Source organism: Protopterus annectens, chromosome 17.part0 (genome assembly GCF_019279795.1).
Source record: "Protopterus annectens isolate FY-2018-M chromosome 17.part0, PAN1.0, whole genome shotgun sequence".
Taxonomy (NCBI): domain Eukaryota; kingdom Metazoa; phylum Chordata; order Ceratodontiformes; family Protopteridae; genus Protopterus; species Protopterus annectens.
In genome coordinates, this window is record NC_056751.1 from 6,205,648 (window position 1) to 6,221,964 (window position 16,317).

Below are 16,317 nucleotides of genomic sequence, written 5' to 3' on the forward strand. Positions count from 1 at the left end.
AGAAATGGTTTGCTTTGAAATGGCCTTCCCCTCTTCCCCTGTAGCAAATGCAACCAGCAGCTGTTCAAATTTCCTGAGAGGCTTAGTCCTGTCCAAGTAAAATCTAACTTGTCTGTGCATGTCCAAGGAGTGTAGTATTCATTCCCTTTTGTTCTGTGGATTAGAAAAGAAGGTTAGCAAATGAATGGACTGATTAAGGGCCACATTGGATACCACCTTGGGCATAAAGGGGGGATTGGTCCTGAGGGACACCCTGTCCACATGAAAGATGATGAAAGACTCCACTGCCATGAGGGCCTGTAATTCAGACACCCTTCTTGCTGAAGTGATTGCTAGAAGGAAGGCTGTTTTCCAAGAAAGAAATTTCAACTTTGCATTTGCAGCTGGCTCAAAGGGAGGTAGAGTGAGTTTTTACAATACAAAGTTAAGGTCTCAGTCCAGAGTAGGGGCTCTCCTGAATGGTCTTAAGTTTTTGGCCCCTCTGAGGAATTGCTTCAGCAGTGGATGAGAGACGAGGGGTGGCTCTGTAATATAATGAGCTGACATGGCTGAGGCATGAATTTTGATGGAAGAAAAGGAAAGGCCCTTGTGAAGCATCTCAGTTAAGTATTGAAGAATGTGTGGTAAATTGGGCAGAGCTGTGTCCTTCCCTTGTGTTTGGTTCCAGGAACAGAATCTTTTCCATTTTTCAGCATAAGATTTTCTAGTACTAGGCCTCCTTGCCTCCAGAATGGCATCCATCACTTGCTTACTGAGCGACGGCAATGAAGAGATCATGAAATTAGCCAGGCTGCAAGGTTTAGGGTTTGAAGCTGTGGGTGCAGAATCTGGCCCTCCAGCTGGGACAGCAGAGCAGGGGTCTGAGGCAGGTGCCATGGTTCCAGAAGTGAGACACTGCGCAAGAGGGGGTACCAGTGCTGGCGTGGCCAGTCTGGTGCAATAAGAATTGTCCTTGGTTTGTCCTGTTGGATCTTTAGTAGCACTTTGGAGAGGAGAGGCAGAGGGGAAGGCATAAACTGATAGGTTTTTCAATGTGAAGGACAGGGCATCCACTTTCCAAGCTTATCTGTGGAGAGTCCTTGTGCAGAATTTGTCCAATTGGTACTTCTGAGGGGAGGCAAACAGGTCTATCTCTGGGCTCCCCCATTTGTTTCTCAAAATGTTGAATATCTTTGGATCCAGTTTCCATGTGTGTGGGTCCATGAGACCTCTGCTTAGGTCGTCTGCCAGTGTATTTAGCTTGCCTGGCAGGAATTGAGCTTGTAGGTGCACTTGGTAGCTCAAGGCTGTGTTCCACAAAGCCATGGCTAGTCTGCACAGAGGGTATGAGTGGGCTCCTCCCTGCTTGTTTATGTACCACATAACAGTGGTGTTGTCAGTCTTTATCAATAATTGTCCTGGAAGAATGTGGTCCTTGAAGGCAGTCAGAGCATTCTGTACAGCTAACATTTCTTTTTCACTGATATGCAGGTGCATTTGACTCGGGTTCCATTTGCCCTGAATGCACTGCCCTGCCAAGTGAGCCCCCCCATGCATAGTCTAATGTGTCTGTTGTTAGGGTTTGGGTGGCAGGGGGTAGAATGAATGGCAGTCCCTTGTTTTGGTAGCAGGCCTCTGCCCACCAAAGGAACTCTTATCTTTAGACAAGATATGATAGGAATCATTGATTCTAGGTCCTGAGAATGTTGACATCATACACTTTTTAAATACCATTGTAGTTTCCTCATATGCAGTCCTGCATATGGAATTAGTAGAATGCAAGAGGCCATGAGCCCCAGGGCTTGCAGTATTTTCCTTGCAGATAGCTGGGTCTTTGTGGCCAGTTTTTTGAAGTAGGCTGTCAAGTGAACTTGTTTCTCTGGCATGAGGTATTCAAGCTTGCTCCCAGGAATACAATTTGTTGGCAGGGTACTAGATGTGATTTCTTTTTGTTTATGGTGTACCCCAGAGAAGTTAGTAATTTCTTTACAAATGTCAGATGGATTAATAGGTTGTCCTAGCTTTCTGCCTGAATTAGACAATCGTCCAGGTATTGGTATATTTGAATATTTTTTTGCCTGCAAAATGCAATGACTGGAACTAGGCACTTTGTGAATACCCTGGGCGCAGTAGATAAGCCAAAGGGCAGTGCAGAGAACTGATAGTGCATGTAGCCTACTCTGAAGCGTAGGTATCTTCTGCATGATTCCCTTATTGGGATGTGCAGACAGGCTTCCTTTAAATCCAGTGTTGCCAACCAGGCATTTTTGCCTAGCAAGGGAAACAGCTGATGAAGAGTTAGCATCTTGAATTTTGGGATTACCAAAAAAGTGTTTAGGATAGATAGATCCAGGATAGGATACCAGGAATTGTCTTTTCTGGGTACCAGGAAAATTCTTGAGTAGAAACCTTGCCCCCATTCTTCTTATGAAACAGGTTGAATAGCCCTGATGCTTAGAAGAGAGAGAACTTGCTTTTGAGCCTCTGCCCACTGATTTGGGGGTAGATCTGGCCAACTGTTTGGTGTTGGTAAGGAGTGGAAGTGAAATCTGTATCCTTGGGAAACCCATTTGTCTTGGGTAATAAGTTTCCAATTTTTTGCATGCAGGGCGATCTTTCCCCCTAAAGGAACAGTTAGTTGAGCAGGGCTTGGAAGGTTTAAAGTTAAGTCATTGTGACAGTTTACCATGGGGGGTGTCTTACTATTCCCAGCTTTGGAAGTGGGAGCCCCCACTGCTTAGGCCTGTGAGTACCTTGGGACTGAAGCCTCGGTGTACTAAATCTGGGAGGCTGTACTTGCGGGAAATCTTTAACAGTTTGCATAGATTTAACTTTTTCCTCCATCTTTTTAAGTACTACTACTGCTTTGTTGCCAAACAGGCCGTCTTGGTTTAAGGGAGCATCCAGTAATTTAGCTTTAACATGATCTGGCAAAGACTGCTCCTTAAGCCAAGCATGCGTTCTAAGTACAGACCCAGTGACAGCAGCCCTGCAAGATGACTTTAATGAATCAGAACCACATTGCAAAGTATGTTTTCCAGCTTGTTCAGCAGAATGCATTAAATCCTGTAATTCTTTATTTTCAGCACAGTCAGGAATCAACATAATTTTCTGTTTAAGCAATCCAATAATATGCTGCTGATACTTTAACATATGAAACTGGCAGTTTAAGGCCCTAATGGACAAAGTTTCAGAACTGTATACCTACGTACCCCCAACTGTTCAGGGCCCTGGAATCTCTATCAGAGGGGGTAGGGTTTTTGGCAGTAGTAGCCTTAATGCCTTTGGGTCCCTGTGAAATGGTCTCAGGATCCGCAGTAGGATTCTTAAATAGGAACTTGTGAGAGTCAGGTACCCTCTAATACCTGTTAGGTTTTCTGGGAGCCAGAGAGTCAGGGGCCAGGCCGGATTCCGAGAAGGCATCATCTACAATGTCCAGTACAGGAGGGATAGCTAAAGGCCTGTGTTGAGGTAGGAGTAAAAATTCCCTAAGCCTCTTTTTGAAGTCAGAGTAATCCTGGCCTTCCCCGCGGGAATGCTCCCGAACAGTATGCAAGGTTTCACCAAAAGAGAAATCCTCTAGAGGGGAAGCAGAGGGAATGGAGTCCTCTGCATCAGAATCCTTATAGGTAGATAAGGGAAACTCCTGGTCATCAGAAAAAACTTAAATTTCAGAATCCTGAGCAGAAGAATCAGAAGGAAAATCAGTGCTAGGTCTCTTAGAGGGAGAAGGGTGGCTTCCCCGGAATAGAGTAATAAGGTCTTCAGCCATTCTTATCATTTGTTTTTTAGGCCTTGAAGAAGAAGATGGCGTCGGTTTAATATGCAAGTCAGTAGGTCTGAATGCACCCTCAGAAGCTGGTGCCTGCACAGCGGCTCCGGACCCATCCAAGGTAGAGACATCCGCAGGTTCCACAGTCGAAGAAGCATCTTGCGGCATACCGGGCTCCGAATGGGTCTCAGTAGAGGCCTGCGAATCTGAAGTAGCGGGTATCAGGGGCTGCAAAAGCACCTCACTGAGTACCGGCAAACTGGCAACTAGCTTAGGAGAAGCGCCGTTGGCAGATTTGGACCTATGCGGTCTGTCTCTGTCTTTATCTTTGCAATTTTTCGGAATGTCGGCAGTCGGGTGGCTTAAACAAGGCATTTCTGGATAATTGAACTGAGTACCAAAATATTTATATGCGAAAATGAACAGACGACGAACAGTTCGTGGTTTGAATAAGGCACAAAACCGACAGTGAGGTACGTCGTGGTCTGGGCCTAAGCAAGGAATGCAGTACAAATGAAAATCTTTATGAGGTATTTGCTTTCCACAAGAAATACAATTGTTAACTTTTACTGACATCGGTTTAGAGCAAGAAAAAGGATCCTCAATACGGTACTTAGCTTAGCTGAAGACTTCGGATCTGAAACTCCCAAACGAAAATTTCAGGAGTTGGCCTACCAGCACTTGTGAACTGCTTCTGCTTCGGGCACCGCATGGCAAGAAAGACTGATAAAATGGCATTGGCTGCATGCTTTATACCCCTGACTACCTGACGTCATGGAAGATGAGACAGCAACCGACGCAGGACCCAAGACTTTGCGAATCAGGCTGACTGAGGGCTACCTGCAAGCAGATAACCCAAATGTAATGACTGCAACAGAGAAACACGAAGAACATCTGCCATTGGCATCCCCCTGCGCAAAGGTGGTGCCACTACAGACCCTGGAAACTATCGCCCCATTAGTTTAACAAGTCTGACCCATAATGCCATGGAGCGTATTATTATGGATCTCATAAACAAGGACATAGGCAATCTCCAAGCACTTGACCCCACCTAGTTCAGATTTGTCAAGGGCAGATCTTGCCTATTGAACTTGGTTGACTTATTTGAGACTGTCAGCAAGGCCCTGCATGAGGGAAAGTCAGTACATACAGCTTACCTTAACTTAGCCAAGGCCTTTGACACAATCCTCCACTCAGGCATCATCGAAAAACTAACACAACTTGGTGTAAATCCTTATCTCATCAGGTGGGTGGCCAACTGGCTTGCCAACAGGACCCTCAAGGTCAAAATAGGCATGTCCACCTCTGATAGCAGACCTGTCACTAGTGGAGTTCCCCAGGGATCTGTCCTGGACCCCTACTGTTTGGCATCTACTTCTCAGAGGGCCAGGCAAAGAGAAAAGGGCTGTGGCTGACCAAGTTTATGAACGACTGTAAGTTGGGTGCTGTCACTGACTCCACAGATGATGCTAACTTACTGCAAGAGGGTCTCACAACAACTAATGATCAGTGCCAAAGCCATGGCCTCAAGCTAAACACAAAAAAAGTATCATCATACCATTCGGCAAAAACATAGCCCCTTCTTAATACCACATCAATAGTAACCCCCTAAACACACAACCTGTGGTGAGAGACCTGGGTACTCAGGTTGATAACAATCTCAAATTCGACCATCATGTAGTGGCAGTGGTCAGAAAAGCCTTTCACTTGGTTTACCTCATAAGTAAAGGGACTGCATCAAGAAAAAAGAGGTTATTACTTCTCTATACTCCTCCATCATTCGACTGATAATTGAGTATAATGTCCCGTTTGGTATGTACCTCTCCAAACATCTTCACCAACTGGAAAGGCCACAGAAATACCTCACAAAGAGAATCCATGGCCTCCAACACTTGTCCTATGTGGACAGGCTCAAAACGCTATCACTCTACTGGGTATCATACAGATTGCTCAGAGGTGATCTATGTCTCGTCTACAAGGCAATCTTGGACCCTGCCCTACTAGAGATGCTCCATATCCATAAGTCTAACTCCTCACTTATTACCCATTCAAAAGGCCTAAATCTAATATGCGACATCAACAAAACCTGGTAGAGAAACAGGTTTGTCTCCCAGAGGCTGCCCCGTTTCTGGAATAGACTTCCCATACATGTCAAACAGAGTACTTAATTGACCCTGTTCTAGTGCACCCTTGATGACTTGATAGGAAACCAAATATTTGTCCCAGGGGTTCCACCTGTGTCCTTTATTGACAGGGGTGACAGGAGCTGACTGAGGTTTTTTTAGGGGGGGGGTAAACTCTTGGCTAGATTTGTAAGGGCCACAGAGCTATTAGCTTATTAATCTCCTATGACCCTATCTGCGTACATGGTAACACATAGGTGTTAAAATCCTGGCAGCTTCTAGTGTTGGTGATAGTGTGTAAAACAGAGTCAGATGACTAGAAATAATATTTAGATACTGTATTGAGAAGTTCAGTCAGACTAAGCAGTCTGTTTCTTGGAACCTGACATAGAAGGAGCCCTCACTTACTTAATCTTGCCTTGCTCTGGTATGTGAACCAGGGAATAGTAAGTCTTTAGATTAGTCAGGAAAATATAGTGAGACTAGTTAAGTACTGGTTTTCTGTATCTGTGTAAATCTGTCCAGCTGGGTTATTTTTAATATTTCCTGTGACTGAAACTCTGGTGTTTATTGTGAATAGATATTTAGCATTTTCATGTTCTTTTGTTATTTTTATTAAATATATTTAAACTTTTCATTGTGGCTGGTCCTTTTAGAAAATATTAAAGTTTTGACAGTATTCATATATATTTATTTGGTGATAACTCTGGTCAATAATGAAAACCTTGTTGTTTGGTCAACATTACCATTTGTGTTAAGATTAATTTAACTCAGTAAAATTGGATACCATTTTAAGAGCCTTATAGTAACTGACTGGTGGCAGTGAATCTACCTTACAGTCTGGGCAAAGTTGGTAGAGCGGGTAATCTGTGCCAGCCTTTTCCAGGTGTGTGTGTGTGTGGGGGAAAATTAAATCTCAAGGAGTGTGTGTGTCAGCTACTTAGAGCAGGGAGACGAAGCAATGGTTTCACAGAGAGGGTGCTGGAGGACTTGGCTTGAACACTCGGCTGAGGACTTAACTCTACAGCTGTGCCAGGCGGGAGTCTTACTGGGGAACTGGAGGGAGACAGATAGAAAAACCTGGACCCCGGGCTGAATGTATTCCCTGTGTGCTCTTTAGGGAAATTTGCTTGGTGTAGAGGGGATTGCATCTGGAAATACTGAGTGTATCCATTTGTATTCCAAGTGAACGCCCCTCTACAGTGTCAGTGGTGAGGATTCAGGCTCCTTGACTACTGGCCCAGAGTGGGGACGTCACAAACTGGAATAAGGCATCTCAGAAATATAGGCTTCCAGAGGAGGTTAAAAAGGATTATCTGAAACTAAAAAATGCACTGGAGAAAATTAAATGGTTTCAATTACAAGAAAAGGAGTGGCTTAGTAATCTGGTTTATGCAGATGAGAGGGGAGTGATAAAGTCTGTAAAGATGCACGTTCAGCTGTATATAGGCTACTGCACTGGGAAGACCATGTTGATAAGTTAAAACTGTCTTGGGAAGGGCAACTAAACTGTGAAATAGCACAACCACAATGAGAGTAGATCTGTACACTTCCTGACAATGCTGTAAGATCTTGAAAGTTCCAGATTGTTAGTGGAAACATCTTTTTTATACCCCACAAAGTTTGTCAAGGATTTTCTTTGAAGCCCCTAGCTCCTGCTGGAGATGTCGTCCTGAGACAGCTGGAGATTGGTATCACATTTTATTGGGGTGGGGGTGTGCCCCATGTTGAATCAGTTAAAAGAAGACTTTGGTAGATTAATGGTGAAAGTTACAGGGTTAAAAGAATTAAAGTTAACAGCTAAGGATTTTATTAGAGAAGTATGAAACACTGATAGAAGAACTGGACAGCTTTGAGTAATGTTACAGTTATCACTGCCAGAAGAAAAAAATAAAAGAATTAAAGAGATGTACCGAGACCGAGTTAGAAATACAACTGCTGAAAAAATGCTATACTAAAAGGCTGCCTCGAACAAAAAAGTATCAGTAAGGAAAGAACTCCAGCTTTATGTTTCATTCAAAGAAACAATTTGTGTCCAGAGATAGTGTTCAGAGCTGACAAAATAGCAGTTCTCAAAACAAATGGGGAAAACAAATGCTTGAAAGTATACCAGTTACATCAAGAAATAGTAAAGTGCAAAAAAAAAAAAAAAAAAAAAATCGAGAAAATATTTTGGCCAGCCTGAAATGTCAGTTCACATAGAACAAGTAGTAAGACATATGCTGTCAGCAGTGTATGCCCTAACAACAGCCCAAAGGAAGATATGATACCATACCAAAGACCAGACTGTCCTGCAACCAGGTGGGCACATATTTGTTCCATTTCAGGGATGCCACATATCACGTGTGTGGATTAATATTTCAAGTTCCCTAAAATAATCAAATTGACAAACTCAACATTTGCAAGAGTGATTAGTGAAGTATAGTGTATATTTTTGAGACGGGTTACATGAGGTTCTTACACATGAGAACAGCCTATAGGACACAACTCAGAAAATTAATTCAGAAGATTTGTATAAGAATGGAAATATAAGTATGGAATGCCCAGTTCATACTATCCTCAGTCTGATGGACAAGAGGAGAAAACTATCCAAATAATAAATAATCTCATGAGAAAGACATTTAGCAAAAGCTATGAGGATTGCCATATCAAAATACTGGTGTACAGGAATACTGCACTGTGAGTGATCAATCCCTCAGCATCTAAACTATTTACTGATTGGCAAAAAGATGAAAAGCAGATTGTTTACTGCAACTACATTGTTGACATCTGAGAATCAGCACAATCTAAAGGAAATTCTGGAAATAAATCAACAAAAAGAAAAGGCCACTAAAGAAGAAATGCGAAAAATTACTGGATTTACATAACAGAGAAAAAAGTAGGAATACAAAGGCCATGGGGAAGTCTGCAGCCTGAACGGGAGGCAGTTGACAAGCAGCTAAACCTACAACCTATGTAGTTTGTGAGGAAGGCAGTAAATTGTACAGAAGACATCACTGACATCTGTACATGACAGATATATCAAAATTGAAGTTCATAAACAGAAACAACTAGAAATGTGACAACCAGTCCTTCAGAGCTGAGACAGTTGAAAGACATAAAAGACAGACAGGTGAAACACTGGCTCCAGATAAAGTCACTGGTCAGCAAAAACTCTCTCAAAAGCAGAATTAGACGTCCCGTGTAAGTAGTTCTGTTAAATTCTACATACCTGGTCGACTGCTAAAGAAATATGACAACTACACTGACTGTTCCACAGTTAAGTGTGCTTCTAAAAACTGAAAAGATTTACTGCAGTTTAAATGTGTGCAAAGTTTCAATTTAAAGTAAACAGTGCGTAACAGGCACAGTACAGTCCTAAAGTTAACTTACAGTGATCTATGAAATATAATGCCTGTTACTTCACAAATATATATGTATATATTGGGATGGGATGCTGTGTCAATAGTCACAATCTCTCTCAATTCAGTGTCACTCTCTTACTTTCTTTGACAGTCATGCCTGGCTGTTGCAGGTGTTCTTGCAGGCAATCCATCCATCTCTTTGTTGGATGCTCTTGTTTCCTCCTGCCTTCTTCCTATCTGTCCTAAATCGTCTTCTCCATATTCCCTTCTGCTTTTCTGTACATGGGCCCAAACCACCATAATTTGTTATCTTTGACTTTCTCTACAATTGGAGGTACTTTGGTTTCTGATCTGATATCCTCATTTTTTCATCTGTCGCATAGTGTGAATCCTACTACTTGTCTCTGAAACTTCATCTCCATCACATCTAGCTTCCTCAACTGTTCTGCCTTTACTGCTCAGGTTTCTGTACCATTTAGTCGTACTGGCTGCATCACTCTTTTGTACACCTTACATTTCAGCTTCTTTGGCATTCTTCTGTCATACACTACCCCGAACACCCTGTGCCAACTGGCTGCAGACACTCTGATTCTAGCTTTGACTTCCTCATTTGGACTTCCCTTCTCCTCAACCAACTCTCCCAGATACTTGAAGTTTTTAACATGTTCCACTACTTTCCCTTCAATCTCAGTTCTCAGCTTCTTCTGATTTCCATTTGCTGCTATTACAACTGTCTTATCTGCACAGAGTTTCATCCCATGCACCTTCAATTCTGGATTCAATTCCCTCATCCTTTGCTGAAGTTCTTGCTCAGAATCTGTCTGTAATGTCACATCATCAGCATATAGCAACACACTTGATCTGTGCACTCTGAGCCGTTTGATAATGTATGTAGGTATAAACCTACCTTGAATTGCTAGTGTGCAAACCTCAGTGATTATTATGTCATATAGGACTTGGAGATTCTTGAGAAATCAGTTTGAATACAGACTTTAAGGAGGTTAGTCCACACCTCCTTTTGTTTACATGTTATTAATTAAGCTTCCTCACACGATATGCCAAATCAGGCTGGCTGGCAGCAAGATCTCACCGGTCAACAAGGTGCATCACCTACACCATGGAACACATATTGACAGGGTGTACAATATGGTGCATATCCTTCAGCTTTCTCAGACAAGCCTGAGTTTAAACTCTAGCTAGTTATGGATAAGATCAATATTGCACAGGCCAGACAGACATATATAAAATTCACTTACTCCTGAGGGACAGGCTATGGTCTTCCCTCTGACTCTCCATCCTTCTAACAGTGCTGTAGCCAAGACCAGTGACTATATATGGGACCCTAACATTATAAGGAACTATCAACTACTGCCACTCTTATGACAGCAAGGCTGGCCAAGAACACCTGCAGGTGGCCAGGTTAAACAGTCGGCACTTATGTCTCAAGAAAATGCAGACAATACCCATGTATGTCTTGGCTTGTTACCTAGTTGCTACACAGCCATTCTGAAGATGTTCTTTTAGATATGGAATGCAGAGACTTTTCAATGACATGCATCAGGTCTGACAGCCAAACTATGGGGCAGGTCCAAGAGAACCCAGATGATCAGGCATCTATTACAATTGGTGCATGATGCCATGTGTGCACCCGGAGAAGTTGCTCAAGAAAAGAAAAATGTCAGACTGCAGTTGGTGAAGATGTTGATCCACTTACTGACAGTTCAAAGAGGGGCCCTAATGTTAGAGTAATTGTTTTCTAATCTCCTCAAAATGTCTAAACAGAAAAAGAGGACCAAAAACACTGCCAAACTTTTAAGTGTTCTCTGTAAGAAATGTTTTGTAACCCATGGTTACCAAGCTAACTACTACAGAAACACCCACAATCACAATTACACAAAACCATATGAGTTGTTTATGTCCGAGAGGATTTCATGCATATTCTCTGAAGTCTGCTGCAAGACCATGTATCAGGTTTCACCTTGAGGTTTATGTGGAATCTGAGAATGTGAATTGCATATAAATTCCACTTTGAAATACCATCTGATTTTATTCACGAATGTACACCTAATGTGAGGATGTCTCCATGCTCAAGAGAGTTAAAGAATTAACTAACACTGCTATCTAAGAAATCACCTTCTACTCACCCCAAATAAATAAATACTTGTTTAAAATTCAGATGCATTGCTGTCTAGCATTCTGTCCATCTGCTCACAGAAACGAGAACAGTAATCATCCAGACTTAACAACAATCACAATGATTTTCATTCACATAGCTTTTTTACTGCTTTAAATATAACTTTATGATTTTTATAAAATTTTATCTGAAAGGTTATAACTGCCATGAGAAATGGGGTTGGTGTTACACCTATATTAGGACAACAGATATACATTTTGGGCGCTACAGATGTGCCTGAATTTTTACTTCCCCAAAAAAAAAACACAATCAATGTTACACATTTATTTTGTTTTATTAATTTATTTATTATTTGCTGACAGGGTTAGTCACTCTTGCACAGTGGCCTCTTTTCAGGGGAGACATGAGGTGTTTTTTTATACTAAACATGTGACTAAGCAGTGCAGCATTTAACTTCATTTACAAAATGCACTCTCATTACCCATAGATATTGCCACATGACAAATATGAACCATTACTTAAGTGCAGAGACACAGCAGATGTAGAACAATCCATGTTACGAGCCTGTACATTCAGTGCAAATTTAACATGCATTCAGAGTTGTTGTTGTGTCTTTCAGCTTTTCCCGGTTAGGGGTCGCCACAGCAGAACTCCGGGCCACTAATGATTGGTAATTGATTTTTACGTGCCGAGTTACCAGCCCTGACGCACAACCTTCAACGAAGGTACGCCCACTCATGCATGTCTCCACGCAGAAGACGCTCTAGCTGAGAATCGAACCGGACAAGGTCTTACTGTGGGGTGACAACGCTACTGCAGCAAGTGACGGTACAATATAAATGAGAATGCTACTTGCTTGACTGTTGAATGGTATATAAATTCTGTCAACAGCAATTGAAAGGTTCACATTTTACAATAAGGATATGTTTACATAACATGCACCTCTTACATAAGATCCAGTGCTTTAATTTACATGCTATGGAATGTTTATTTTTTACCTTGTCAAAACCCAAAGCACATTCCTCTGCATATACTACCAGCTGCTGATGTTACTTTCTCCCCTGTGAAGTCTGTTATAAACTAGAGACTGAATGAGCGGTGGTGAAATATTTCCCCTGTGACAGCAGTATTATTTTATTTTCATAGTGTAAAAACTCTACTGTCACAGTGAATGGCTGCAGAATGCTCTACATGACAACATGAACTACACATGCAGACCACGAGGGGAACCTGTTACATCTACGATTCTAAACCTATCCCTCAATTTCATTCAAGGGCTGAGGAAATAGCACAGACCTCTCCAGTGTTGTTCTGTAAAATGACACAGTTGTGTCTTAGCCCCCAAGTGGAAAAATAAGTTTGATGGACACAGCTGCCCACACTTCGCCATCTATACTACATAGGTAAGCAAGACAAGCCTGTGTGTGCCACAGTCTGAAAGTTTAACTATGGAAAAGTAAAGAAAAGCCATGCATCATCACCAAAGAGATACCATCAAAACTTACTGCCCTCAAGGTTCCTCAAAGTAGCGCTCCATACCAACAGGGAACAATCCGAAACGAGATTTGATAAAACCATTACTACATTTCTGCTGCACTCACAATTGTAAAATGACACAGAAGCAATTAATTCTTCATGCATACAAAATTGAATGTTTTAAGGTTTAAAATAAATCTAAAGAACTGTGCACACACTAGCCTGACTGAGTTTAATACCTGTGAGGGAAGAGAAATTCATGTCTACTAATGCCTCTGAACATGCCTAACTGTTATGGCAACAGCATGCTCTGACTTTAAAGGAGGATATCCCAAACATATACACGCAGAAACACAGCTATTTGATGGCTGGCCAAATGTTTGCATGCACACATTTCTGTCTGCTTAATTCTTTGCTACCTGAAATTCAGAGCAAATAAAACACTAATTTTATACTTAACATCTGTAAAATGCAGCAGATACTGAACAAAAGCATGAAAATCATGGCACATGTACTCCATGTACAAATGTATCGTATCAATTTTCACTCAGCCCAGAAAGGATGGCTCTCTCACAGTCCGCTTAGCAAACTAAAATGATTAAACAGCTTCAGCTAAAGTAAAATGGACTTCCACCTAAAACCGCAACCAAGGCTCACTTTCAAATGTTGCCTCTCTCAAAGAATGTAGTTTTCAGTGCAATGGGCATGCTGAAATAAAAGGTATAACTAACCGTGACTTGGCAAAAAGTTTCCTCAGTGTACACCCTTCAATATAGCGGAGTACCGTGGCTGAAAAATTAGGCAGAATGAAGGAAATAAACATATAAAGGGCTGCTCAGAGCGCAGTCTTCTGCCAACACTTGGAGATTGTTCTAGGTAAATGCTTTAGTACATACAAATGTAATGGAAAGATAATGAGAAGCAGGAAGGATTACACACCACAATGACACAACACTGATACTGTTCAGAAAAGATTCAGGCACACTACTAATACCTTGCCAGCTTGAAAGGGGGCACTCCAGAGCAATATGCTAGAAGGAGAAGCATGGCTGAAAATGCATTCTTTCTACAGCTTCACTTAGGTTAGCAGGAGATGCACTTGAGCAATGTGGAAAGGTGTTAACCCAGAATAATGTGAGTTTTATTTACTGGGCAATATTATAACTACACCAGTAATGCGTGGGCTGATTAGTTGTTGATATTTATATAGAATAAATAAAAAAGTATATGTAAATCAATCACATATTTTTAAAACTAAATACAGCTATACAACTCACTAGTACATGCAAAAGATATGCTTGGGTCCAGATAGCTGTCTCCCACAGGTGAGTGAATTAATCTTATTATTAGTAAGTTAGGAAACAATACTCTGCAATTTACTGGGAAGAAAAACAGAAAGACATGGCTGCTGCAATACTCTTATTATCACGACCACATGGAAGTCATTTGTATAAGCACGTACACAAATGCCTGCATAAACTGCTTCCCAGTATTACTGTATATATGATTTGTATGCATATATGTACATACGTGGACACACACAAAGATGCATACTTAAAGATCCAAACACAATAAGGGAAAATGGGTTATGTACATGAAAAAGGTAAAGTACAAGTACTGTTTATGAAGGTTGTATGAAAAAATTAATATCGAAAAATGCAGTAGACAGATTTAGTCAGTCTTTTACAACCACAGTATATTTTAGTGGCACAATCCCACACTGCAGAAAACAAACAAAACATTCTTTAGCTCCTAAATCAGAAAGCAAAGTGCTCCAGAGACACAAGAGAGTGAGAAACAAAACTGTAGAGTCAAAGAAATTATCGGGATGCCACAGCAACAGTATTAACTATAAAGAAAAATCTGTACCACTGTAATGGGAAATGCTTACAAGAGAGTACTGAGCATCATTCAGGATCCCTACACTACTGTAACAAGTTATCCTCTTCAACACAAACTAAACTCAAATGCATTTTCTAGGCACACATGCACATGCAAAAGTCAACATCACTAAATGCTCGTCACTATGAAGGAATCTCCCCTACCAAGAAGGCACTGCAGGTAAGTTCAAACAAACCTGTTGCATAGCTGATTTTGCAATATGGTATTTAATAAAATACAAGCCAATACACACAAACATTTTACCTTGCTTTCTTTAGAATGTGCTGTTGTAAACTCCGTGGAATTGGAAATTTTCAGTGACTTGGACCTGTGAGCCTGACGACGCATAGATTCCTCACGCTCCCGGGCATATTTTACAGAACCTGTGCCTCTCACCCGGACCTTGCTGGTCCCCTGGATGCTATTAACACCAATCATGTCCTGAGCAGTCAAATAATTTAACAGAGCTTCTGCAAAGATGGCTTGAAAGTACGCTGGTATAAGTGGGCTGCAAGGTCTACAATACTGCAACCAGCATTTGCTTGAGATGTACCAGACAACAGGGAAAGTCCTTTTTCAGAGTACTGACACTGCCTCCCTAAGCATCATCAACAACTGTTTTGATTCAGTCTGAGCGTTCTAAGAACAGCTCACATCACTAGCTGCAAGTTTGGGAGGAATAAAGCACCCCCACCCTCATCAAACGACGTAGCAGAACCAATGGCAAGTGGCCAGGCAGGCAATTCATTTATATTCCAAATAGCAACACTATTGCTCTTGTCATGTCGAACTGCAAGCTCATTAACGTCTGCAGTGAAACACCACAAATAAAAAGCCTTCAGTAGCCTGTCAGCCACTGTGCAAAGTACTGACTGAAGGTAAATTATAAAAGGATGAGGAGCTGATGAGTTCAGGAGCGTGCATAAGTCAATCAGTGCGCTTTCTGAAGAGATCCAAGTCAAATACAAAGAGATCATAGACCACATTCATCTTTGCTTCTCTTTACCATGCCTTGTGACAATCAAAGGATATTAACCCTTGGAAGGCTAAACCAAAATGTTATGTCCAAAATCACTTTTACATCAGATACACATGTAAGCAAGTTGAGCAATCATAAACAGAAAGCTCCAGGTATGTGCAGTAATGCAATATTCAAGGCAAATTTTGAACAACAAAAAGCACACTAGAACACCCACACAGACTCTAGAGACAATATGAATTATTCTAGCCCTCATTTGCAAGTTATGCAAGAAAATTCTAGCCCTCATTTGCAAGATATGCAAGAAAATGTGCAAATACTAACCTGTTGGCAATTTACATACTGTGACTTAATTTAGTTTCCCCTTGTACTGCTTTACACTTACACATCTAAAACTCCACCCCTTCCCCCCAACATAAACCTTTTAAAATGGGTCTGTACAAAGTACTATGCAGCAACAGAATGCACATGTTCTGTGGAACTGAAAAGGAACTGAAGAGGGCGGGCATGTAACTTCTCTGCAGATTCTCAACATTCTCCACAAGAAAGTCTGACACAGTAGCTCCTCTGATGCAGAAAATACAAAGACAGATTGCTCCTTGTTTACTTACAATATACAGTACGGACAA

At 41.5% G+C, this 16,317-nt stretch overlaps 1 protein-coding gene across 1 annotated transcript in view; it reads right to left on the minus strand.

The window, feature by feature from the left end:
- Window positions 1-15,694, minus strand: part of LOC122791395 (PH and SEC7 domain-containing protein 3-like) — a 1,011,223-nt gene extending 995,529 nt beyond the window's left edge. The window contains exon 1 of the mRNA XM_044059134.1: window positions 14,974-15,694. Within this exon, the coding sequence (XP_043915069.1) occupies window positions 14,974-15,147 (174 nt within the window). The 5' untranslated portion in view covers window positions 15,148-15,694. The remainder of the gene's footprint in view (window positions 1-14,973) is intronic.
- Window positions 15,695-16,317: the final 623 nt, after the last annotated feature.